Source organism: Hippocampus zosterae, chromosome 2 (genome assembly GCF_025434085.1).
Source record: "Hippocampus zosterae strain Florida chromosome 2, ASM2543408v3, whole genome shotgun sequence".
Taxonomy (NCBI): Eukaryota; Metazoa; Chordata; class Actinopteri; order Syngnathiformes; family Syngnathidae; genus Hippocampus; species Hippocampus zosterae.
In genome coordinates this window covers 20,758,555-20,782,524 of record NC_067452.1, presented here as the reverse complement: position 1 = coordinate 20,782,524, position 23,970 = coordinate 20,758,555, and the positions used below count along the sequence as shown (strand labels likewise).

Sequence of the window (23,970 nt, the reverse complement as noted above, 5' to 3'; positions counted from 1 at the left end):
AATGTTCTTTCACATCATGAACTCCAGATGCAAGAACTTTTACTTCGCGTTTGCAAATTGTGCAATGAGCATATTCTTCTGTCTTACCAGGTATTATTGCGCCATTAAACTGCGATATCCATTCTTGAAGAAACCTTCCACTGTGCTTCGTTTTACTTCTCTTTCTTGTTGGTTCCATTGCGCAATATGGACGATATATTTGTTTCCTTGTAAAACTTGATTGTACAATACCGAAGTATGCAATGAATGTTTTCAACTAGGAACCACGTAATTTACTGGAAAGTTACCGAAAATGAAAGCATTCGAGAAGACAAAAGCAAACGGAACTAGATGTTAGGGGGAAAAAAAACAAACAGAAATTTTCTGAATCCGTATGATCTGTGCGATACGGCCATGTACGTAAGATTCACCACAAAATCCGTATGAACTATGGCTAAACCGTATGAGTTGACAGGTATGGGTATTTAATGTATGTCAAGCAATGTTTAAGGTATCAAAGATGCTATTTTAGATAACACAAGAGTATTTAAGGTAGCATATATGGTATTTATGACACTGCGGACCATATTTAAAGTCGGATACATAGTATTGAAAGTCATGGCGGTTTCAGGTAACGCAAACAGTGTTTAAGGAAACAGACAGTATTCAACATTGCACCAATAATACCTAAGGCAGTGCCATTTTTAGTTTTGGTTACCCCGTACAGTAATTAGGTTGGGCAAAACGTTTTTAAGGTAGCACAAACGGTATTAAATGTAACACAGAGTATTTAGGGTACAAAAAGACAATGAGGTCATTCCAGACAAACTGGCTTTATTGATTGAGTGTGCGTGCGTGTCTGTGGTAATGTCATTGTTCTTTCAAATTGTCAACACAACATCCAACTTGTTGTCTACCCTATGCTACATTTCATTCAAGAATGCTGGTTCTTAGTTGCGTTCATGCATTCGTGATCGTTTCCAGAACGAAGACAGCGGTGTTCCTCGCGAGGGCTGGGTAACGATCACCAAAGAATTAACTACTCCTCTTAGTTTAGCTTTTTCTTTGGGTTTGTTGTGTGTGCAGTGATAAGAGAGCAAGAGTAAACACATTCAAAGCAGTAACACTCCAGCGTCAACATACGCTTCCTCACTTGTTAATAGTGGCGTAAATATCAACAGAGTAAATGGTGCGATGCACTGGGGCCCAGACAGCCTTATGGGTCCATAAAGGAAAGGGGGGAACCAGCTGTCCCGAATTCCATCAGACCCCCGATTTTCTCAAGAGAATAGCGCGGGGCAGGTCAATCACGCTGAGTGGCTGCTATGGGAGGAGGAAATGACAACTCATCCAATCACCTGTTAATCACGTTGAATTTCGATGGCATGACGTGGAGCATGCCAAAAAGAAAGGACAAAAAATGAGCATGAGGAGGTTAATGCGACTCGTAAATAACTGTAAAATGAGCTTCCAATGTGTGGGTACAGCTTCTTTTTGTTATGAAGTGGACTAATTGGGATTTAAATCTATAGCAAAGTACTTATAACCTGTTGTTGTTTTGGGGTGCCGTGATGAGCTTAGTGAATATATTCAAACCAATTTCAAGGTTGTAAAACAGAATTTCATATATTGGAACATTTTTGGTGAAATTGTTAAGATACAAATCACAATACCAAATTGGACACCCAGAAAAAATACTGGGTGGCAATTGTGTTGAGGGACATATAAAGACATCTATGACTAAAAGTTTCCGTTAACCAGTGTTGATAGTTTTCCGTTCTTCGACACCGTCATCTGCAACGTCACACGTTAGTGAAGGAGAGGAGAGGGTTAAAGATTTTCTTGCCGTCGTAGGAGCATGAGCCATGAGCCAGCAGCTCCTGGATGGTGTTCCAGTTGTTGAGAATGCGGCAGTTCCTCTTCCTGCTCATCTTCTTCTGGCTCAGGGGGACTACGTTGTCATTATGTACAGGGACGGGAAACTCGATGGTGCCATCTGCTGATGATACCGCGTCTCTGCTAACGAAAATTAGAAGAATCAAGTCTTGGAATGAAGGATTTGGTGGTGACACTCTTCATGTACTGTGTGTCTTTACCTGTCACCCTTCAGGTAGTCCACACGACTCTGCATCATGAACTCTCGTCTTTGTCTGTATTCTCTGGCCCTCAGCAGATGCTGCTTCCTCTCCTCTTTGCTCCAGTAGCGGCCCTGTTGAGTTTACACTTCCAATTGTCATGAATAAAGCGAAGCAAGGAAGCCGATTAAATGGGATGAGAGAATTTAACTCATCTTTCTGTATGTATGTGATCCGGGTCATGGCACCAACTCAAAAGTTCTGTGTGAATCTCTCAAAGATTCACACAGAAACTGTGTGAATCCATCCCTTAGCACTAACCACCAGAAGACTGTATATTCTTTGTTGAGCTCTTGAGTGAATGTCAAAAAGATCGCAGCTATAGCTGTAAAAACCTTTTCTGCACGATTGTGAAAAAAATTCTAATCTGTCAAAAAGGGTTCGTAGTCTTTGTACACCCTAAGTCATGCCCACGCAGGAGGGTAGCTCTGGCCATACCACATGATGATGTCCGACTCTACGGTCTTAACTGGTTCTAACTAGATATATGTGCCGAAGTGCAGTTACATACGATGATGCCGAGCCAGCAGTAAAGGTCACAGCGACACAATGGCCTAGCTCACCCTTCTTATTATTTCTAACATGTGTTAGTCACCAATGGACAAATCATCACTTGTCTGAAAACTACAGTTGCTTGTTCGCCTTCAATGTAGCAAACGTAATTGATATCATGCAAGCTGTGATTGTGAGTTGACAATTCTCAAGCCTTCTTACTGGTCAATGGAGATGTCATTCTTGCTCTTCTCTCATCATCTAACAGCTTCGCACATGTGCAACAAGAGGGAATAGAACTCTGCATCTCCTCCTCTGTGCTAAATGATATTTAGGCATTTATGACACTCCATTTTAATTGTTATTGCCGTTTATGTTTTATGCATAGCACTTTGTTACAGCTGTGGTTGTTGTTTAAGTGAGATATAAATAAAGATTTTTTTGTTTGTTTGTTTGTTTAACTTCACTGAACTGTGTCATGTCTGAAGTGAAGGTACCTGATACTTTAATTCACTTTTCAGGAGTCCCCCCCAAAACCGCATGTTTATTCAACTATTAACACTGCATCATCAAAGAGTGCAAGACATTTTCACTACTTCAGATTGGTCAGTAATTTGTAAAAATAACACTCACACTTGTGGACTGACCAACAGGATGGATTTGGGGGCGGGGGAAAATGCAATTTACTAAATAGTGACTTATGAGTTTTTGGCCTGATGGCAGCGATATAGTGTTGCACTTGGCTGGATGACAACAGACTCCTCATGCACCTGAGAAGTGATTGATGCCTTACTGGCATACCTGTTTCATCTCGCTGGCAGCGGCATCGTCATCAGTGGTCGTGCAGCCGCGTTCCTCTCGGATCTGCATGGCCCTCGCCTTGAGGAGGCGGTCCCTGACTGGCCGCTTGGCCATGTAGCGAGTGCGGTCACTGCGGATTTTCACCTGCACAGCAACAGCATGAATGATGAAGACGACACCAGACTAAAGCTTGAGTCATATATGGATTCTCGTTTGAGAAAGAACTGTATTGAAGGCCAACAGTCTTTCCCAAACTTTTAAAGTCATACGCCCCATGTCCAGTTGTCCCCTACCTTCCATTCCAAGTGCTGTCCTGTAGCGGTAGGTGATGAGTGAGCCAGTGTTAATGGTTGCGCCAGGACCAAGCAGGAGGGTGCGAGGCGGCCTTCCGGACCGCAGGGGACATTGCTCACACTGATGGCCCGTTCGCTGCTTCCTATACCTGCCCTTCTGTCCTCAACCAGCTCCCAATCCAGTGGCTCCAGTAGGCCATCAGAGGGCAGCACTATGCAGCTGTGGTAGGGCTCCAATGCTTTGGCTCTTTGGCGCCGCTGGGCTAGGAAGGGGCTGGACTCTGCACTTCCTCCACAGGGCATCGTGAGGGTGATTCCTGCATCCAAATGTATATTCATCATGTTCTATGCCCCTTTAAGATTAACATCTCTGTTAAGGTTCAGAGCTGGTTTTAAGTGTCAGTCCTGGATTCAATGTTCAGACCTGGTTTGAAGGTTCAGAACCGGATAATGGTTTAGACCTGACGTTAATGGTCAGACCTGGCTTCGAGGTTCAGACTTGGCTTTAACCTTTAGAACCTGGCTTTAAGGTTCAGATGTGTCTTCAGGGTTCAGGACTGACTTTAAGGTGAGACCCAACTTGAAGGTGAGACTTTAGGGACAGACCTGGATGGCTTCGGCCATCCATTATGGAATTGTCTGCTGGTCAGGCAGCATCTCGGCCCGGAACAGAAACTTTCTGTGAAGCGACTGGTCAGGAGGGTCAGTTCTGTCCTGGGCTGCTCCCTGGACACTCTGGAGGAGGTGGGCAACAAGAGGATGCTAGCTAAGCTAAACGTTATGACGGACAGTCCCCCCCACCCCCTCCAGCCTGCCCTGACAGCACTGAGTAGCTCCTTCAGCCAGAGACAGTTACAACTGCGGTGCAAGTAGGAGAGATACCACCACTCGTTCCTACCGACTGCTGTCAGGCTGCTGAATAAAAATAACAACAATAATAATAATAATAATAATAATAATAATAATAATAATAATAATGAAATGATGTGATGTGTGTGATGTGAAAAACAATTGTAAATAGCACTGCGATTTATCCATTTTGTATTTATATTGCACTTAATTGAACGGTGTTTGTTTGTTTTTTCTTCTTTCTTCTGTCTTCTTTCTACCTACATTCTTGCTGCTGGAGGCTGTAAATTTCCCCAGTGTGGGACAAATAAAGGATCTCTTATCTTATCTTCAGGTTCCGACTTAGTTTCAATGTTCTGTCCCAGCTTCAAAGTCCATTCCTGGCTTCATAGATTAAACATGACCAACATTATTAACCCCAACTTCAAGGTTCAGAAGTGGTTTTCACATTAGACCTGGCTTCAAGGTTGAGACATACCTTCAAAATTCAGCCTTGGCTTTACTATTAACACTGGTTTTAAGATTTTGAACTGCTTTTAAACTAGGGCTGTCACTATTGGATATATTGAAAATAGGTTATTCTCTCTCTTATTCTTTGAAATGTAAGATGTTTATGTGAGTGTCATGGTTGTGAAGATCCGGTAAATGTCAGTCAATCACGTCACTTCAAGAAAAATGATAGCCACCGTACAACACTTTGTATGCAGTGATGGTTAAGTTGAGAAACAGAGTTATTGGATGAGCTAACAGTTATCTTACGATCTTCTGTTTTATCTTCCGCTACTCCCTTCTTTGTATTTTCTGGCAATCTGGATGCCCTGTGGCACCATGCTGTCTCTCATTGGTAAGTCTCAGACAGAGATGTGTTCTCATTGGTAAGTCTCAGACAGAGATGGTCATATGTGTGTTAGGCTCTGTTGGCCATCTCCAGTACATCTTTTTCCTTGTTAGAAGTGAGCTCTCACATTTGAAGAATCAGAATGTGTTTGGCACATTACCTGTTCTGGAACCATGTCCTCCTTCAGCCATCGCTCGTCGAGAGGGTGATCCCAATTCATTGGACAGAGTTCTATGGAAGTGAAAAAAAAGTAATTTTATGACACCTTAGAAGCATTCATTTTGTAATACTGAAATTGGAAATTCAGCCATCCATCCATCGACTTTTTAGTTATTGTCCTCAGGGTTTAGGGTCAATTAGATCCTATCCCAGCCCAGCCAATCGCAGGGCTCATAGAATATCAAGCTGTTATACTCACATTCACACATAGACAATTTAGAGTCTTTGAATGAATGGCGTTTTTGCATTTTTTTTTTGTCCTTTTGTTTCTTTGGACCTGAACTTGGAGGGCAATGTGTTGATCACGTCGCTATCCCAGCTGCCGGATCCGAGCTTAGACTGGCATCTCTCCCAGTGGGAAGGCGGAGCCGTGAGTGCCTCCTCATCCCGTAGAGGCGGGATTCGTACGGTGCTGACTAGTGGCGTGCCGTGGCAGCTCTCGCAGCTGCCATAAGCACTGGTGCTGTCTTTGCCATCAGTGGAACGCTCCGGTAGCTCATTGATGGCAGACAACTCATGACGATGGGTATCATCGTTGTTGACGCCGTCGCTGTCATGTAGATCTGTATGAGAAAAATCTAGACATTCTTTTGAAAGTTGATAGAAGTGTGGGTGGGTGGCACGGTAGTCAACTGGTTAGCGCGCTGGCCTCACAGTGCAGAGGTGCGGGGTTTGATTCCGCCTCTCGCCTTCCTGTGTGGCGTTTGCATGTTCTCCCTGTGCCTGCGTGGGTACTCTGGTTTCTTCATCACATTCCAAAAAAACACACGTGGCAGGTCAATGGAACACTCTAAATTGTCCCCGGGGTGAGATTGTTAATGCGAATGTTTGTACGTCTATGTGTGCCCTGCAATTGGCTGGCAACCAGTTCAGGGTGTCCCCCGCCTGCTGCCCGAAGACAGCTGTTTAATCCCCTAGCGCAGGGGTGCCCAAACTTTTTGGATCGAAGATCTACTTTTTGATCAACTAACCTCCTGGGATCTACCCTTACCGGCACGCACGCGCGCACACACAGACGCACGTCATGATGAGAAACAACCTGAAACTGAGGGATGCGACACACTTTTACAGCCTGTTAACTATCGTAGCTCACACGTACCGTTTTATAGTGCTTCCCTGGGCCCTACTAGATTCCTATTCTTTGCCCATGCCCTCGGTGAATTGTACACGAAGCAAACTCTGAATGAGAATAATGACGATAAAAGAGCGCAACAGTCCTGATCACAAGTTGCAATCGTAGACTGCTGAGAGCTAACAACTTCTTGTGCCGTATTCACGCGCCACCGTAAATTCAAGATTTACCTGCTTTATTTTATTTTATTATTTTTTTTATGAAAATGAGATTGATAAGATGATTAGGGTGCAGTGTACATTAACACAAAAAATATAATACTTACATGTACAACGACACACAAATGGTTGTTTGCTTTTTTTCTCCTCGACACTCCTCGGATCTACTTGGGACCTGTCTTGGATCTACCGGTAGATCAGGTTCGACCTAATGGGCACCCCTGCCCTAGCAGATACACCATGAATTGCACCTTATTAAAAATATTCATTCCATGTCTTTTATGCATTTTTTTCACTTTTAAATTATCCTGCAGGCCCGATCGAACCTCATTGGGGGCAGGTTCCCGTCCGCCTGCCGTATGTTTGACACTGATGTTCTAAATAAATAGTTCTTATCATCTTAGATATCTTAAGTACTACTATTGCTGCTGCTACTACCACTAATAATACTAATACTCATAATAGTCATTAATAAATGATGATGACAATGATTATTATTATTATGATTACACCTTTATTAACACTACCAATACAATCAGTACTACTAAACACTCATTCAACGACTGATACTAAAACTATTAAAACTACTACTATGAGAATCAGAATCATCTTTATTGGCTAAGTATCTAGAACACAAGGAATTTGTAGTAGAGGCTACACTAGTATTGCAATAACAATTAACCAAGATAAACTTTTTTTTATGTTGTAAGTTTGAAATGTTTTGAAGCATTGTGCTTCATTTTTATGTATGAAGAGTGCTATATAAATAAAGTTTAATTGTTTGATTGATTTATTGATTGATTGATGACATACAAGTATAGAAAGACTTTCCGTAATGTAAGGGTGCCATTGTGCCATTGTGCCCAGAGTCATTGAGCAGAGGTAAAGTAATCAGTGGTGCAATCCAATACAATGATAGTTGTGCAGTTGGTGCAGGTAATCATTGCACCATTTTTTTTAAGTGACCGGCTGCAGTAATTGTAGAACAACTTTAGTTGTGCGATTACACAGAAAGTCTTTGAGCGCTTTTAAGTGTCTGGTGCTGTGGAATATTGATCATCGACAATTGTTCAAGTATGTACAGAGCCGGAGCAACAATAATCATATTAGTAGTAATATTCCACTCCTTCTACTACACCAATACTCAACCAAGTTTTACCAATAAATATAATTTTACTATGACAGCTAATGTGTGTCTGTGTGTGCTACGAATACCTGCTTCATCCGTCTCCTCCTCCATCATCAGGGCTTTCATGTATCTCAGACGAAGCTGTTGCATCTTCTGTGCACGCAGGCAGTTGCGACATTTGAACTCCAGGTGGCGCAACTCTTCCTCAATGAGCGCCATCTCACACTCAGTCATGTTCACGTTGCAGTTCATGTCCGCCACAGATGGGGACGGCACCTCCTCATTTGTAACTTCTTCCTGCTCCTCCTCACCATGTACGTTCCTTGGCTGCCTCTTGCAATGGTACCTTATCTTCAGTAGCTCCTGGTACCACTGGCACTCGTCCTCTGTGAGGCTCGACATTGTTGCCATCATATTCATTGGACTACTATGGAGCTGAAGCTGAGAGTCAGAGGTTCATGACACTTGCTTTATTCACTGGGAACCTTTAAACAACTTCCCCGAAGTGATCCCACAAAGACGGAAGAGCGCTGTAGTCCAAAACATCTCTATATAATACAATATTTAAGACCTTAAAGGGGTCGGTCGTTATGTAAAATTGGCTTATTAAGAGGGCGTGAATAGTCTCTGTCTCTGCTCCCCAAGTTTTTCAACTGATGACTTGACAGCTAGGCGAGGTGAAGAGCTTCACTTATCAAGTGATTATGCAGAAGCGCAAGCTATACAAAAGGTAAGCAGAACTACTGTGTTTGCACAGATCAGTGTTAGCTCTGATAACTGGCAAATACTCAAAATTCATTCTCGTTTGAGGATTTTGACCAAAGAATGAAAGAGTGCCTTCATCAAGAATTATGGCAAGTCTTTTGAATTGTAAAAAAAAAAAAAAAAAAAGTACAATATCTACTGGACAGGAATCGAACCCGACACCTGATTGATTAATCTTAATGGAATTTTACCTTATGGTGTGCGTGGTTTTGCGTGGCACCTCCTTCAGTTACATCCAGGGCGGTGAGAGTGTCGGAGGTGACCTGGAGGTGAGAAAAGGGAGGTGGGGTTTCTCCTTGGACATGCCCAGGACTTGGGGTAATCTTGGGGCTTGGTCCTACTCCAGGACTGGGTAGTGGACTGAGCCTGTACTGGGGGAAGGTAGTCAAATGAAAGTTCATCAACTCCTCAAAGTACTCCTTTGAACGTCTCAGCACCTTTTCCACACCACATTTCCATCCCTGTCTTAAACCACCCTGCAAATAATTCTGGTTCCATTCCCCTGGTCTGGCCAATTATTGCAGCTTCTTCTCCTTCCATTGTGTTTCACCTCTTACACACCATCTGCTTGGCTTTTTTCAACTCCATCTTGACCTCCATGTCCTCTCCTTATATTTCTGTCTGGTTTCTTCAGTTCTCTCACCATCCCATTTCGTCTTCACCTTTATCTTGATCTGTACACTTTCCTTAATGTCCTTCCTTCATCCCCGAGTCACTTTACTTTCTTTAGTTCTCTAGTTCCTAGAGAGCCTGCTTGTTTTAGAAGTTCCCCCTTTCAATACACGTGAATGAAATGATCAGGATCCTTATCAGGCTTTCACAGTGCTTGCTGATGAGCTGTTTATTTGAATCCGGTGTGTTGGAAGAGGGAAACTTTTAAAACAAGCAAGAATTGCCTACCCAATCTTCAGTCCAATGGACACTTGTGCCAAACACATTCTGAACCAGTTCCTCAAGACAGCCCAGGGCTTTTCTTATCATCTTAAATTCTTCAAAGCATTTGTTAGAGAAGTCTACGAACAGAATGATATGTTTAAAGTTCCATTTAATTTTGGCCTGTCTAGATGGTTTGTGTATTTAGCGCCCCCAAATGTGCGCAAGGCTGTTGGCCGTCTCAGGGAGAGGGCTTTTTGAAGTCCATAGTAATCAAATTAAAGCAAGGGTGCGAACAGATGTCAGAAGGCTAGACTCGGAAGTGGAAGTAAGCAGTTTAGGAACGAAGTGCTTTAGAACATCAAAAGACGATTTGGGAACTGGTAATGAGTGTCGCGCCCAGGCAAACATTTGTCATCTGCAAAGTCTGCAACTTGCTTATTTGTGGCCGACCAGACATTAAGGTGTCAGTGTATCTATGTTTCAAAGTAATCAAATCACCGCCGAGGGACCGGACTGGGGGTGTGGCATGCAAATATCGGAGGCAGTGTTTCTCTTGTATTTTGCAAATGTAAACAATAAAAGTCAGACGATGAGCACGAGGAACTTCGAGTGTGACTGCCGTCTTTCGCTCTGGGAAATCTGCTCCCGTCGGCTGTACCAACAACCTTCCCTGAGTCGAGTTCTTTTGTTTAAATTTGTCCGGGTATAACTCTGACAGTATTGTTTTCTTTCTTATATTCCATCTGATCCTCCTCTGTTCCTTCACTTTCTTTCTTTTCTCACCTCCAAAGGCATTGTCATTACAACTACTAGGAATCATGTGAAACAAGGTTTTGCTTGTAGGCTTTAGGAGTCCTGACCTCGGACTGTGGCCCAGACAGAATTTGGGGGTGCTTCCGGGCGTGTTGGTGGCATCTGTGTTGCACGCGCTGCTAAATCCACCGAGCAAGTCATGCTCTGAGGACTCATCGGTGCGTCCGAGTCCGCTGTCCAGATCCTGGCTGTTGGAGAGTAGCGACGCCAGGTGGAGAAGAGGGGGCAGCAGGACAGGGGCCTCCGCCGCGTTTCCTTCCTCATCGTCATCTTTCTCGGCATCATTCGATTCTCCTCTTTGTGTTCTACTATGGCAGTGGTGCAAGATAAAATTTTGTCTGGTGACGCCGTCACCAAGCTGGTCTTCCTGAAAGGACAGTTATTTAAAGTGGACACATAATGCGAACGTGATTTATCAAAGTGAATACAGATATTGGCTATTTGCAAAAATATATATCTATATTAACTGTAATTTCCATTGACTATTCAGGGAAAGAAACAAATACAGCAGATGTAGTAAATTGTAGTCATTGCAGCTATAAATGTCAAGGAAGCTATCTTGAGGCAGGTAAGCGCTGGAGAAGATGTGATTAAAATGATAATTTGCTTGTGTTGCACACATGAGTGGAGATGCTGTTTCGCTTTGCATGACTCGTGGCTTGAAAAACAGATTTTCTCATCGTGGACACTGACATATATAGCATCATATCATGAAACCATGAATTTATCTTGTATATTGGCACTGTCGTGTCTTGTGTGAACTTAGCACGCATGTGGCAGGAGACATGTAAGGAAGGAGGCTTGATCTTCATTTGTGTTGTGTCATGTGTGCAGCATATGATGATGTTGTTATGGGGTTGCAAGTCACCTCGATGTCGGGCCGGGCCAGCAATAAGGAGAAGTTGCCGCTATCTTCTCTGCTCAAGATGGCGACAGCTTCTTCTCTGCTGCCAATGTCTACCCCATTGATCTGTACATGAGGCATCACAAGCATATTATCTAGCTGTCATAAAACATTTATTGGTTTAAATCACATTTTCTCAACAGTATATGCAGGACTTTTTTTTTCCTTGGACCTTTTTTTTCCTTGCAACTGTATTTGGTGGATATCTGGTGGAGAGTTGTGAGTGCAAGTGAAGTGGAGACAAAATAAAGAGACATTAAAGGCAGCTTCCTTTAAGCCAAAAGATGTGAGGTACCTGAAGTATTCGGTCTCCTTCCCTGATGCGTCCGTTCTTTGCAGCGGTGCTGTTTGGATTCACCTTGGTCATGTGACAGACGGAAGTCAACAACCCCACTTAAGTGCATTCGCAGCTGAACATGGTGTGTACGTGTTTACCTCTCCAACATAAATACCCATGTTATCCTCGTCATCTGTCCTGTAGCAGACCGTCAAGCCCAGCTTCTCCTGCTGACTGCTCTTATACAGTGTGACCTCCTAATAATAATAATAGGAAGAAGAAGAAGAAAAAGAAGAACGATGATACTATTACTCATACTACTACTGCTATTACAAATAAAAATGCTTATTTAAATGTGCCTTACAGGGCACACTTGGGCACTCTACAATCAAACAGTGAAACAGAGATTTTAAAAAAGTAGGTACAAATCAAGAGAAATTTCAATGTGTATACCAAGAGGATGAATTCAAGAAACTAAACAGAAATGTTTTAAGTTTGGGAGCATGCAGACCGTGTCATGCCGTGTATGAACTTGACACTCATGGTTGTTTCAAAAAAGACATTCAGACTTTGGGCAGAGAGAAAAATGGTGGTATTGTCCCCACCCATAACAACACAGATTAGAATTTAGAGACACAATGTGAAGTAAGATCTTGGGAAGGATTTGGATTTGCTGGTGAGATGGTCTGAATGAGATCTGTGATGAAGAGCAGGGGACTCAGGACAGACCCCTGAGGCACACCTGTGTTGACTGGGAATGGCTGAGAAGTGAATTGTTTAAATTGAACGAATTGAGTGCTTGAGAATTTGTGTGAGATGTCAAAGAAGATGAGTCAGTTGAGGATGGTATGGACCAGGGGTGCTCAAGTCCGGTCCTCGAGATTCCCTATCCAGCCTGTTTGAGATGTCGCCCCCTTCGAACATACCCGAATAAAAAGATCAGGGTCGTTATCAGGCTTCTCGGCGCCTGATAACAACCCTCATCTTTTGTATCAGGTGAGTTGGAAGAGAGCGACATCTAAACTAGGGGCTCTTGACGACCAGACTTGGGCAAGTCTAGACTGTGAACTATGGTGTGAGGGGAGTCAATGTAGCAAACTTGAGGTCACTCTTGGTAGATGCCCTCACCTCATATTCCAGCTCGTCTGGTCGGTCCACTTCGTGGTGCGACACTTCCAAATAGTCGTCACCATCATCGAACACGCATTTGCTGGGGAAGGTGTTAAATAACAAATTGCAGCGCCTTCACTTTATCTCACTAACATCATCATCATCAAAGAGTTAAAACATACAATTCGTTCGCCCAATACTCTCCCATCAGGCAGGGGAGTACTGGAGTGATAGCTGGCCACTGGAAGCTGACGTCGGTCTGTGTGGTGTTGTCCATATGCTCAGGAGGAAGAGCAACCATGGTGAGGGAGGAGACGGAAGTGCCACTGCTCCGATTTCTGGTGTTCGCTATCGCACCTGACGGAAGGAGGCGCAGTCATGTACTGTGATTAGCTGAGGTGGAAATAAGTCACGTTATGTACAAGTCAGAAGTAATTCTTAAGGTTTCATCTTCAAAGTTTCAAGCAACTCCTTGAAGTTGAGTGTCTACTACATTAGAAGCAAGACTAGACTAGAAGAGACTAGAAGCAAGTCAAGTCATACACTTTTGCGCCCTCACTACTCATTTTAGGTACTTTGCGCTGAGTATCTCTACTTGTGAATTGTCCAATCCGGAGTGCAATAAAAACATTATTGTCCGTTGCACAGTCACAGTCTACGAGTGCTACGTCAGTTGTCAAAACGTACAATCAGTGCTTGTTCTGACAATATTGATGAGGGCTCTAACATGATATTGAGAAACATATTACCTTTTCTTCTGTGACTTTTGTGGTTGGGCACAGGTCGCTGCAGAGGCTCCTGGGATTTAGGTGGTTTATCCAGCAGGAGGCGAGAACGCCGCCTTCCTTTAATCTGACAGATTGTACAACATAAACCTAGCGTGGATCTTTCATGATTCTACTTTGGACTTCACTTCACAGTGGAGCCTCTCATGTTTTGCTTTTTCTTTGACTGAAGAATGAAGAAGGGGGTAAGAAATACAGATGAAGATGGGATTAACAAAAAAGAAGAACTTGCTCGGTGGTGATCAGTGAAGGACATACAGTATGGTACCATGGATGGATGAACAGATTAGTGGGACTAGAATTGGGTGGGTGAATAAACAGAGGCTCAAATGGCACTTAAGGATGAAGCAGTGGCAGGGTGGACAATAGACACCAGATATTGTTACCTTTTCAGTTCCATGTCGAGGCCGGACGAAGCCGAAATGGATGGATGGCAGCACCATGGCGCATCAAGAAGAAAAACAGAATGAATAAGAAACATAATATAAAGCTGCAATTAAATATGAAGAGGCCTTTGTGCACATGACAAAATAAATAAATAAAGCTGAGGTTTTATTTTAATTCAGGCAAGCCCATTGGCATTTAGTTTAGTTTATTTCCACAATGTTGTTTCCAGAAATAAAAACAAAATCTTGCATTTGCGTTGAAAAAAATGGACCGTTCTGAAGCTCAAACCTGACAAGTAGGAATCAGAATCAGAATCATCTTTATTAGCCAAGTATGTAGAACACACAAGGAATTTGTCTCCGGTATAACACGCTGCACTAGTATCAACGTAAACAACAAAATCATTGAACCATTTTAGAGTATACCAGTAGTTTTGTAGTACCATTTTGTGGTGCAAGAAGAGTGACTATGTCAGTGACTGTTTAAGGAGTTAATGGCTAGAGGGAAGAAGCTGTTTAAGTGTCTACTGGATTTGGTGCGCATGGATCTGTAGCGTCTGCCTGAGGGGTGTGGCTGAAAAAGGTGGTGGGCAGGGTGCGGGGGATCCAGGAGGATTTTCCGTGCCCTTGTCTTGATTCTTGCAGTGTGCAAGTCCTCAAGAGTGGGTAGGGCGGTGTCAATGATTGTTTCCGCCGTCCTAACTGTCCGTTGAAGTCGGATTTTGTCCTTTTTTGTGGCGGCCCCAAACCAAACCGTGATGGAAGAACACAGGATTGATTCGATGACTGCCGTGTAGAACTGTCGTAGCACCTCCTGTGGCAGGCCATGCTTCCTCAGCAGCCTCAGGAAGTACATCCGCTGCCGGGCCCTTTTCAGGATGGAGATGGTGTTGACTTCCCACTTCATGTCCTGGGAGACTGTGATTCCCAGGAACTTGAAGGTCTCGACGGTTGACACAGGGCAGTTGGATAGTGTGAGGGGCAACTGAGGAGAAGAATGTTTCCTGAAGTACACGATCATCTCTACAGTCTTGAGCGTGTTCAGCCCGAGCTTGTGTCGGCCGCACCAGAGCTCCAGCTGCTCCACTTGTTGGCGGTACGCAGACTCGTCGCCGTCTTTGATGAGACCGATGACCGTGGTGTCGTCTGCGAACTTTATGAGTTTGACAGCTGGATCTGTTGAGGTGCAATCGTTTGTGTAGAGAGAGAAGAGCAGTGGCGAGAGGACACATCCCTGTGGGGCTCCAGTGCTGGTGGTGCGTATTGATGATGTTGTTGCTCCCAGTCTCACCTGTTGTGTCCGTCCCGTCAGGAAGCTGAGGATCCACTGGCAGATCGCAGGGGACACACCGAGGTGGAGTAGTTTGGGGGTGAGGAGTTCCGGGATGATGGTGTTGAACGCAGAGCTGAAATCCACAAACAGAATCCTTGCGTAGGTCCCTGTGCTGTCGAGGTGCTTGAGGATGTAGTGCAGACCTATGTTGACTGCGTCTTCCACAGACCTGTTTGCCCGGTAGGCAAACTGGAGAGGGTCCAGCAGGGGTCCAGTGACGTTCTTTAGGTGGTTCAGCACAAGGCGTTCAAAGGACTTCATGACCACAGACGTCAGGGCGACAGGCCTATAGTCGTTCAGTTCCGATGTTGCCGATTTCTTGGGAACTGGGATGATGGTAGACTGTTTGAAGCAGGATGGGACCTCACACAGCTCCAGGGATCTGTTGAAGATCTGTGTGAAGACCGGAGCCAGCTGGTCAGCGCAGACTTTCAGGCAGCAGGGGGACACTTTGTCGGGCCCCGGAGGTTTCTTGATCTTTTGCTGCTTGTAGAGCCGTCGCACGTCCTGTTCGTGGATCTGTAGTGGAGAAAAAGAGGGTGGGGGGGGGGGGGTAGGTAGAGTGGTTTCTGGTAGAGGTGTGTGTGTGTGGGAAATGGGGGTGTCCTTTTCAAATCGGCAGAAAAACATGTTTAGTTCATTAGCAAGACCCTTATTGTTCACTGTTTGGGGGGATGGCATTCTATAGTTAGTGATTGCTTTCAGGCCATTCCATACAGATGCAGAGTCGTTAGCAGAGAACTGGTTTTTCAGCCTCTCTGCATAGCTTCTCTTTGCGATGTTAATTTCCTTTGTCAATTGGTTTCGGGCATGTTTGTACAGTGCCCGATCTCCACTTCTAAATGCGGCCTCTTTCTCTTTCCTGAGTTGCCTGAGTTTGGGAGTAAACCATGGCTTGTTATTGTTGAAGGAGTGGAAGGACTTCGTTGGTACACACATGTCCTCACAGAAACTGATGTATGATGTTACAGTGTCTGTGTATTCATCCAGTGTGCCCGTTGAAGTTTCAAAGACGCCCCAATCAGTGCAGTCTAAGCATTCTTGTAGAGCTAGCTTTGCTTCATCTGTCCATTTTTTCACAGTCTTAACAACCGGTTTAACACATTTGAGTTTCTGTCTGTATGTAGGTATTAAGTGGATTAAATTGTGGTCAGAAAGACCCAATGCTGCACGGGCGACCGATCGGTATGCATTTTTGATTTTTGTATAGCAGTGATCTAGAATGTTGCCTTCTCTGGTGAAACAGTCGATGTGCTGCCTATATCTGGGAAGTTCACGGTTAAGATGTGCTCTATTAAAATCGCCCAAAATGATCAGGGGTGACTCTGGGTATTTTAGTTCGAGTTTGTTTACTTGTTCGGCTAGCGTTTGTATCGCCGTGTTAGCGTTAGCTTGTGGCGCAATGTAAACACCAACTAGTAAAAAGGAGGTGAACTCACGTGGCGAGTAGAATGGCTTGCAGTTTAAAGACAGCGACTCCAGGTCCGGGCTGCAGTGTGCGTCGAGCTTTGTGACATCAGTGCACCATTCTTCGTTGATATAGAAGCAAATCCCACCACCTTTCGATTTCCCTGATAGCTCCGTGTCGCGGTCGGCTCGGAGAAGGCGGAAGCCGGGTAGATGTAGCGCGGGATCTGGATGGCGGTCACTGAGCCAGGTTTCAGTGAAGCAGAGCACAGCAGAACGTGCAAATGTTTTGTTGGTCTTTGTGAGGAGAAGAAGTTCATCCATCTTGTTTGGCAAAGATCGTAGATTAGCAAGATGGATCGATGGGAGCGGGGTTCGAAATCCACGTTGCCGGAGCTTGACGAGCACGCCGGCTCGCTTCCCTCTCCTCCGGCGGCGTTTCCATGCTGCGTACAGCGCAGCCGCTCCGCTCGCGATTAGCTCCGAAAAACTTTGTGGATTTTCGTGTGCTGGTGAAAAAAGACCGAGCGTAGACTCCCCAATGCGCAGCAACTTTTCCCTCGTGTAAGTAAGCCGCTCAGGGTCGCCAAAAACAAACGAAAATGACAAAAACAGGGATAATACTAGGGAGCGTGTGACCGAGGCTGCCATACCTGTCGGCGCCTGATGACGTATATCCAGCGCACTAGCACCTAACAAATTTGTAACATTTCACTGACATAAAATGATTAAGGTCTCATTTAGGAAAAGTTTCCAGTGCATAAGAGGACATGCAAAATCATAATTTGAAAATATACGGAAATTAGTACATTTTAACTTCCTAAGTTGCCCCATTAAATGCAACCTAATTGTATTAATTTGAAGGTGCGAGGAAGCGTACAGTGGAACAAGTTCACACTAGTGAGTGTTTAGCCTGTGGACCACATTTTACATTGTGCATAGATTATGAAAAAGATGACATTCTGGAAAGCATTTATAGGATACGACAGTTACATACTGTAATTTGCGATGAAAAGTAAGAGGCTTGGACTTCAGTGTAATCTTTTTCTTTTTTTTTTTAAATCAATGGAATGTTGGCTCAAAACAATTTTAAGAAAGTCGGACGGTATTGTGACCGTCTGAGAAGTGAAATGGAGTCGGTCATCTTTGCATGTAGCACTTCAGTGAATTGAGAACAGCAAGACCAGAGACCATCCATCCATGTTTATTTTGAAGTGTTTCCATGCTGACCTGGTGTGGAAGTAAAGTACGACAAAGATGATGGGCTTCCTTTTTACATCCCTTCCCCCCATTTGTGATTATTGTGTCTCTGCACTCGGCGCGCTGCCAATGACAAATGGGCCTGTCAACACCAGTGTGCGTGTGTGTGTGTGTGTGTGTGTGTGTGTGCGTGTGTGTGTGTGTGTGTGTGTGTGTTGATGGAGTCATTAAATAGATAATGAGCAGGGTGGTCGGGAGAAAGTAGGAGGGGGTTGTAATCCCTTACTATAACAGAGGTGTGCAACTCCGGTAATCGGTTCAAATGTAAAAGTTCATTTCACATTTGAAGTCTGACATATTTTGCAAATGGATCTCTCTGGACTTCATGTCTCATGAAACACTACAATCCGGAAATCAGGTCCACCCTCAGACTTCACCGAATCACGCCTCTTTGGTGTTTACGCACAAATTTCCAAATTACACATGGTGGTTGTGTCAGAGGACAGGATAGAAGACAGGATAATCACCACGCCTTTAAAGTGTGCAAGAAAGGTGTGTAAGAAATTAACTTAAGCACGAACAGGGGAGTATGCCCTTAAGAGAAATTTGGGGCCTCTTCGGAACGTCAATTCTCTTAACCTTTACAGCACCTTTCCAGATAGTCCGTCCATCCATCCCGGACGGACACCCAATTTTCTGAGTTAGGGCGGAGCACGAGAAATTTTTTTTTAAAAGAAGGACGGATTAGGCATGGACGGATGTGTCTTTTTGTCTGTCCCTTTAATCGTATCTAACCGGGTGAAGTATGTGGTGTCGGGAGACAAAATAACAAAGCCAAAGTGTGGCCAAACACCGATTATTTTATCTCAACAGTATTTTTATAGCAACAATGCCACTTAGTGTACATTCAGAAACTGTAACAAAAGTACCTACGGACACCCACTTCACTCACAACCAATGCAGCCGGTTAAGAAAGCTGTCTGTGTTGTGTGTCCAAGTGTGCTGTACCCTCCCTCCATGATGATGGCTAGGATTTCTAAAAGTTAAAGTTTTATTATTATTTTATCAGCAGCAGCTATTTTTATCTTGTGAAATACGCATGTTGACTTGCTTATCACTAAGACATTAAAAATATAAAGAAACAGTGAAGTCATTTTTGTTTGATTGATGGTCAGTCTTATCTGCAACAGCCAATCACAACGTTACTGAAAATAAGGTTCGGTAGGCAGGCAATATGCAATGAATACGTCGATGTTTACATGCGAGAGTTCTGCACATTTTTCAAAGTATGGCATCGTGTAATGTTGCAAGACATTCATGTGTTTTGTATCTTATGGTTGACACATTTCTCTTGTTAAGTGACATACAGTAAGCGTTGTAGTGAGCGTCGCTCTGAAGAGGACGAAAATAAAATAAAATCCCGAATACTTGGGCCATCATTCTAATATTTTGGTTGGTGAGTATGAAGTAAAGAGGTCAGAATACATTTTGGTGACCATTGACTGCAGTTTTGGCACATTAGGCGAGGTTTAGATTCCTACCTTACAGGTTTAGACTGTCATGTGAGTCAAGCGAGAACAGATATATTACATTAGTGTCAGCAACTAATGAGGCCTCTGAACCCTTGAGCACAAAACTCCATAGCTATAAACTCTTTGGAAATCTCTAATAAATATTAATATTCTTCCCCTTCTTCTTTTCAATTCTGTCACAAACAAGTGTTGAGCTGCATCAAAGTGATTTGTGCCTTTAATATTTGATATAAATAGAGCAAATAATATCGGAAAACTGAGCAAGGATAACAAAACAAAACACAGTAATTCCGTATTCCAAGATGGAGGCATTTTCACAATTTGCTTCACTCTGCCACATCCAATAGGGCTGTAGCGTCCTTGTAAATGTAATGTAAATATTGTCAATAATACTTGTTTGTGGTTGTCACAAAAGGCACCATTCACGATGGGATCAGCAGTGCTACGCAAATATATGGAGCAAAGTAAGTAAGTAGGTGTTTAGAATGTTTAGAATGTTATTTCTAGATGTTTAGAATGTTCAGAATGTTATTTCTGTTTTCCTTTTGCTCTGAATGTATGTCTTGGCCTCAGTGACGATTCACCTGTGACAAAAAGAGTTTGTCACTGTTAAATTATATAATGTATGTTACACATTACCCCAACACTGCAATTGTTTAGCAAAGAACCTTTTTTTTTTGTCGATCCACAGATTTTTGACATTTTTGTGGTCTCATCATTTTTGTTGTCCCATTATATTTAAAAAAAGAATACATTAAAAAATAGCAACAAAATTTCAATATGTGCATGCTTAGCCGGCTCCCAAGCAAGACATCAGTGTGGCTTTCTCTAATGGCAGCAGTTACCATGGCAACAACGTCTCACTGAGACATTCTTGATAGCAAAGTGAAGACGACATGCTGGTCGTGGTGAAGGTTGGGGTGGTGACTGCGGAGAGGAGGGTGGTTGTCAGGGAAGCGGGGGTGATTGATGCGCACACGCGGTGTCATGTTCGCCGTGTTCACACAGAAACGGTGACCAAATGACCAAGTAATATTAATAAAAGATGCGTCTGCGAGGTGATTTTGCCCTTCTGCGAAAAGAAAACAAACCCAAAACATCTTTCTTGCATAATTTTGGTTTGTATTAGGAGAAAAATAGTGGTAAAAGGACATGAAGGTAACTGGTGTGAGAGAAAAGGATGCACAAAACAAGGTTAAATGGAGGCAACTGATTCGCTGTGGCGAACTCTGAAGGGAAAAGCCGAAAGGAAAAGAAGATGGGGATAAAAGTTACTGCAAGTTACCGGTACATGTAAAAATAAAATAAAATAAAATCATACGCCGGTTGTGTTAATATTTGCATTCAATTAAAATGGAATGAACCATTCATTTTCAAATAATGTCATTGGTCAGATTCACCCATTTCTCATTCAACTTGTTGAAAATATATTTTTTTTCTTTAGGAAATTTGTCCTTCTCCCTTTCGTAAGTGTTATACCATGAAAATGACTGATTTCACATTTTTGAATTAGCACTTTTGTTATGTTCTGGGTCAAATTGACCTGCTCTAAAAGTGTGAGTATCCCTTTTTGTAAATGTCAAAAATGCCCTATTTTTTATTTGCAATATTTAAGCAAAAGAAAGTAAGAAACATTCATTTTTCTCACTGTAAAATGAGATGATTCTTCTTTTCATGCCACGGGTCAAATTGACCCTGTAACATTTTTGCCAAACAGGACGATTAAAAACATTCGTGCCAAGTGAAGTCAGGTTTTACTTCCGGTTCCTAATGCACTTAATTCAAAATGTTAGATCATGTTGGCATTAGGATGACGTTCTGTGTTATTCAAATTGTCCACATACCTGGTACATGACCTTGTAGTGCTCCTCAGAACGTCTGACCACACACATGTTGCAGCCCTTGATGCCCAATTTCAGCTGCACATCGGCCTTTCCTCACCCGCTCCTCGTGTGTTGCTCTGCAGTCTTGTGGTGAGGTTGACCAAAATCCCAAAACTTTAAGATGTCCCTCTGACACAAGCGTCTGATTGGAAAAGTTGTTCAAAATAGGTGTGAAAAGTTACTTGCGCTTTGTATCGTTGAAAAAGAAAAAAAAATGCACATGGTGCATCATTTTGTGCTGTTAGCTTGTGTTTCTTTGAAATGTGACCTGGGCAACATTTGACTGGCAGCTTTCCTTTCGAGTGGGTTTCCTGCTGTGCCGACCTGATTTTGCGGAGTCAGGAAGTTGAACTTGAGATCATTTTGTGCACTTTGGTCCCTTATTTCTTCCCCCGTCCACCCGATGTGGACGGAGTGGACGCAGGAAATGCAAGAAGGTCCCGGCATCAATTTCCTCTTATATTTTTAATATCTGCTGAACAAAAAGGCAAGTACCGGTAATCCTCCGCCTGGTCGGTCCAGTGGTCCAAAGGAGATCAGGATCTAAATCCAGTGAGGTTGCTGGGATTGCAGAGTTTCGCAAGTCGGGTTTTGTTGTGGACAACAGATGAAAAATTGCAACTAGTTGCTGGAGAGATGTCGCTCTAATTCCTGGCTGGACTGTCAAGGTGCCATTGAGCCAGCCCTTCCATGACTGCTTGTGTGTGATTTGGTTCTCTATGTGTGCTGTGCAACACAACAGAGCATACATTGAATTTGTAATCCTGAAGGGATTACAGTGAATATGAGCCAATCAATTCCATTCAGGCACTGATATAAATCTATCCGCGGACTGATGATTTTAGCAATTGTGTTAGATGATCTAAAGCTAGTGATTTAATTCTAGTTGTGGACCTCCATTGATTTATTCTACTCTGATTCAAGAGGTGGATCTAAATTCAGGGATGAAGCGATGATACCATTGATCATTTTCAATCAAGCGAAGAATTTAAACCCAGGCCTGGTGCTTTGATTCCATGATAGTTGGAAATTCACCCACCATCATCCGTTCTTCCTCTTGTTCTGGATTTCCACTGGGCAATCATTTCTCCCAAACTCCACTTGAATTTCTCCCCCCGGAGGTCAGTACACTGATGGGACCACATACACACAAATATAAATTTGACGTAATACTGCACCCCCTTCAGAAAAGAAAGAATATTTTAACGTCATTAACTGTTTAACGCAAGCGAATTGCACTTTTAATGAAAGCGGTCGAAATGAGCCAAAAGCGCTCTCGTAGTTCATTTTGGTCCATGTACTGATAACTTCCATGTACTCATTTTACTCCAGTGATGGCATTCTCTGACTGGCAACCAGTTCAGGGTGCACACCGCCTGCTGCCTGAAGACGACTGGAATAGCTTCCAGCATGCCCGCGACCCTTGTTAGGATAAAGCCCCTCAGATATTGGATGATGGCATTCCAACTTATTTCTAACTACAACAAACGTCCTTTTGTGCTCACTTTTTACCAACGGTGTTCACAATTCACTGCGACGCGTTTAATTGTCAAAAACACGTCAAACCAATGAAAATGCTATGATTCCTTTTTGTTTGTTTCACAAAATGGAAACATCAGAGCCAGAAGAATCAATTCAATGCCAATATTTGTTTAAATGCTGTGGGGTTTTTTAGTTCTACATTATCAAACAGGTCAATTAACAGAAAGCTTTACCCATTCTGGTTCAGGCAATAAAAATGTCATATTTAATATATGCATACGTATCCAAAGAAATGAAGCAAGGAGGGAGACAGAAGATGTTCCCACAATAGCAATTATATGAAAGTCTCATTGGATTTGTTTTCACCTGAAGAACCCATACATTATTGTCTACATTATGATCAAACTCAACGGCTTGCAGAGCACCTTTCCAGATGTTTCTGAGTGTCCTCCAGATGTTTAGGGGACGGCATCTCGGATGGCTCCAACGCACGGTGATCCATGCCAGGGCAGCACTTCCCTGGGGAAAGCCTCCTCTTCCGCGCTCTCTCCAGAAATAAATGTGCTGTTTCGTGCGCTTGCGGAGCCAGCAGGCACGTGTCAGTCCCGGTTTTGAGGTCTCCACTGCCAACAGTAATGAAGAAGAGGAGTGCATCTCTTATTCACGCTGCTCTCTCCTCGTCGGCAGCCTCCACAGCCAATCACATGCTGGAGGCAATTAATTTTCACCATCATTGGACCCACTCCTCGCTCGTCTTCCTCCTCCCGCCTGCTCCCCATTGCTGTTGCTTTGTCTCCGACGTTTGTTGATCCAGGACCAGGAGTCGGCTAAGAAATGTCCCACCTTTCTCCGAGACACCTAAAGTACCACGTCTGGAATAGGTAGATTCATCCTTGAGGACTTGGATCTGGGCTTTACGTGTTCTCCTTCTCCAGATCTTGTCTTGCTTAAGACCTGTATTGATCTAGGATAAGGACTCCTCTAGGACTTGGCCTGTACACAACATACAAACTTTCTCCTTGAGCAGATGGAGCTGGACTTAATCAGAACCTGTACTCTTCCTCAAGAACTGGTCCTGAACAGAAGTCTTTACTGATTCAAGACCAATACCCCTCAAAGAAATGTAACAAACCTCGTCCCGGACCTGTACATCGCAGTACGCATCCGAAGAGTACCTGTACAAGTGTAGTCC

General features: G+C 43.5%; 1 protein-coding gene across 5 annotated transcripts; it reads right to left on the bottom strand.

The window, feature by feature from the left end:
- Nucleotides 1-467: 467 nt before the first annotated feature.
- On the bottom strand, nt 468-23,314 carry LOC127595423 (PDZ domain-containing protein 4-like). Of its 5 annotated transcripts, none has more exons than XM_052056904.1 (17): nt 23,204-23,314; nt 21,258-22,426; nt 13,520-13,622; nt 12,953-13,127; nt 12,789-12,870; nt 11,819-11,917; nt 11,679-11,741; nt 11,348-11,449; nt 10,527-10,846; nt 8,982-9,156; nt 8,112-8,466; nt 5,884-6,184; nt 5,548-5,618; nt 3,701-4,017; nt 3,408-3,551; nt 2,076-2,188; nt 469-1,998 (listed from the first exon to the last, which is right to left on the bottom strand). In XM_052056904.1, exons 2-17 carry the CDS (start codon nt 21,303-21,305, stop codon nt 1,782-1,784), a joined length of 2,685 nt encoding a protein of 894 aa, XP_051912864.1. In that variant the 5' UTR covers nt 21,306-22,426; nt 23,204-23,314; the 3' UTR covers nt 469-1,781. The 5 variants fall into 5 exon arrangements, with proteins under 5 accessions (XP_051912869.1, XP_051912864.1, XP_051912865.1 ...); XM_052056905.1 differs by having other exon boundaries at nt 469-1,995; XM_052056906.1 differs by having other exon boundaries at nt 5,884-6,169.
- Nucleotides 23,315-23,970: the final 656 nt, after the last annotated feature.

Bases quoted from the DNA above. Each gene is read 5' to 3' on its own strand.
- LOC127595423 (XM_052056904.1), bottom strand. From the start codon at position 21,305: ATGTGTGTGGTCAGACGTTCTGAGGAGCACTACAAGGTCATGTACCAG. The intron at 13,128-13,519 runs GTAATATGTTTC...TCCTTCCGTCAG, and splicing joins CAAAAGTCACAGAAGAAAAG to GTGCGATAGCGAACACCAGA. The intron at 11,450-11,678 runs GTACCTCACATC...CCTCATGTACAG, and splicing joins AAGGAGACCGAATACTTCAG to ATCAATGGGGTAGACATTGG.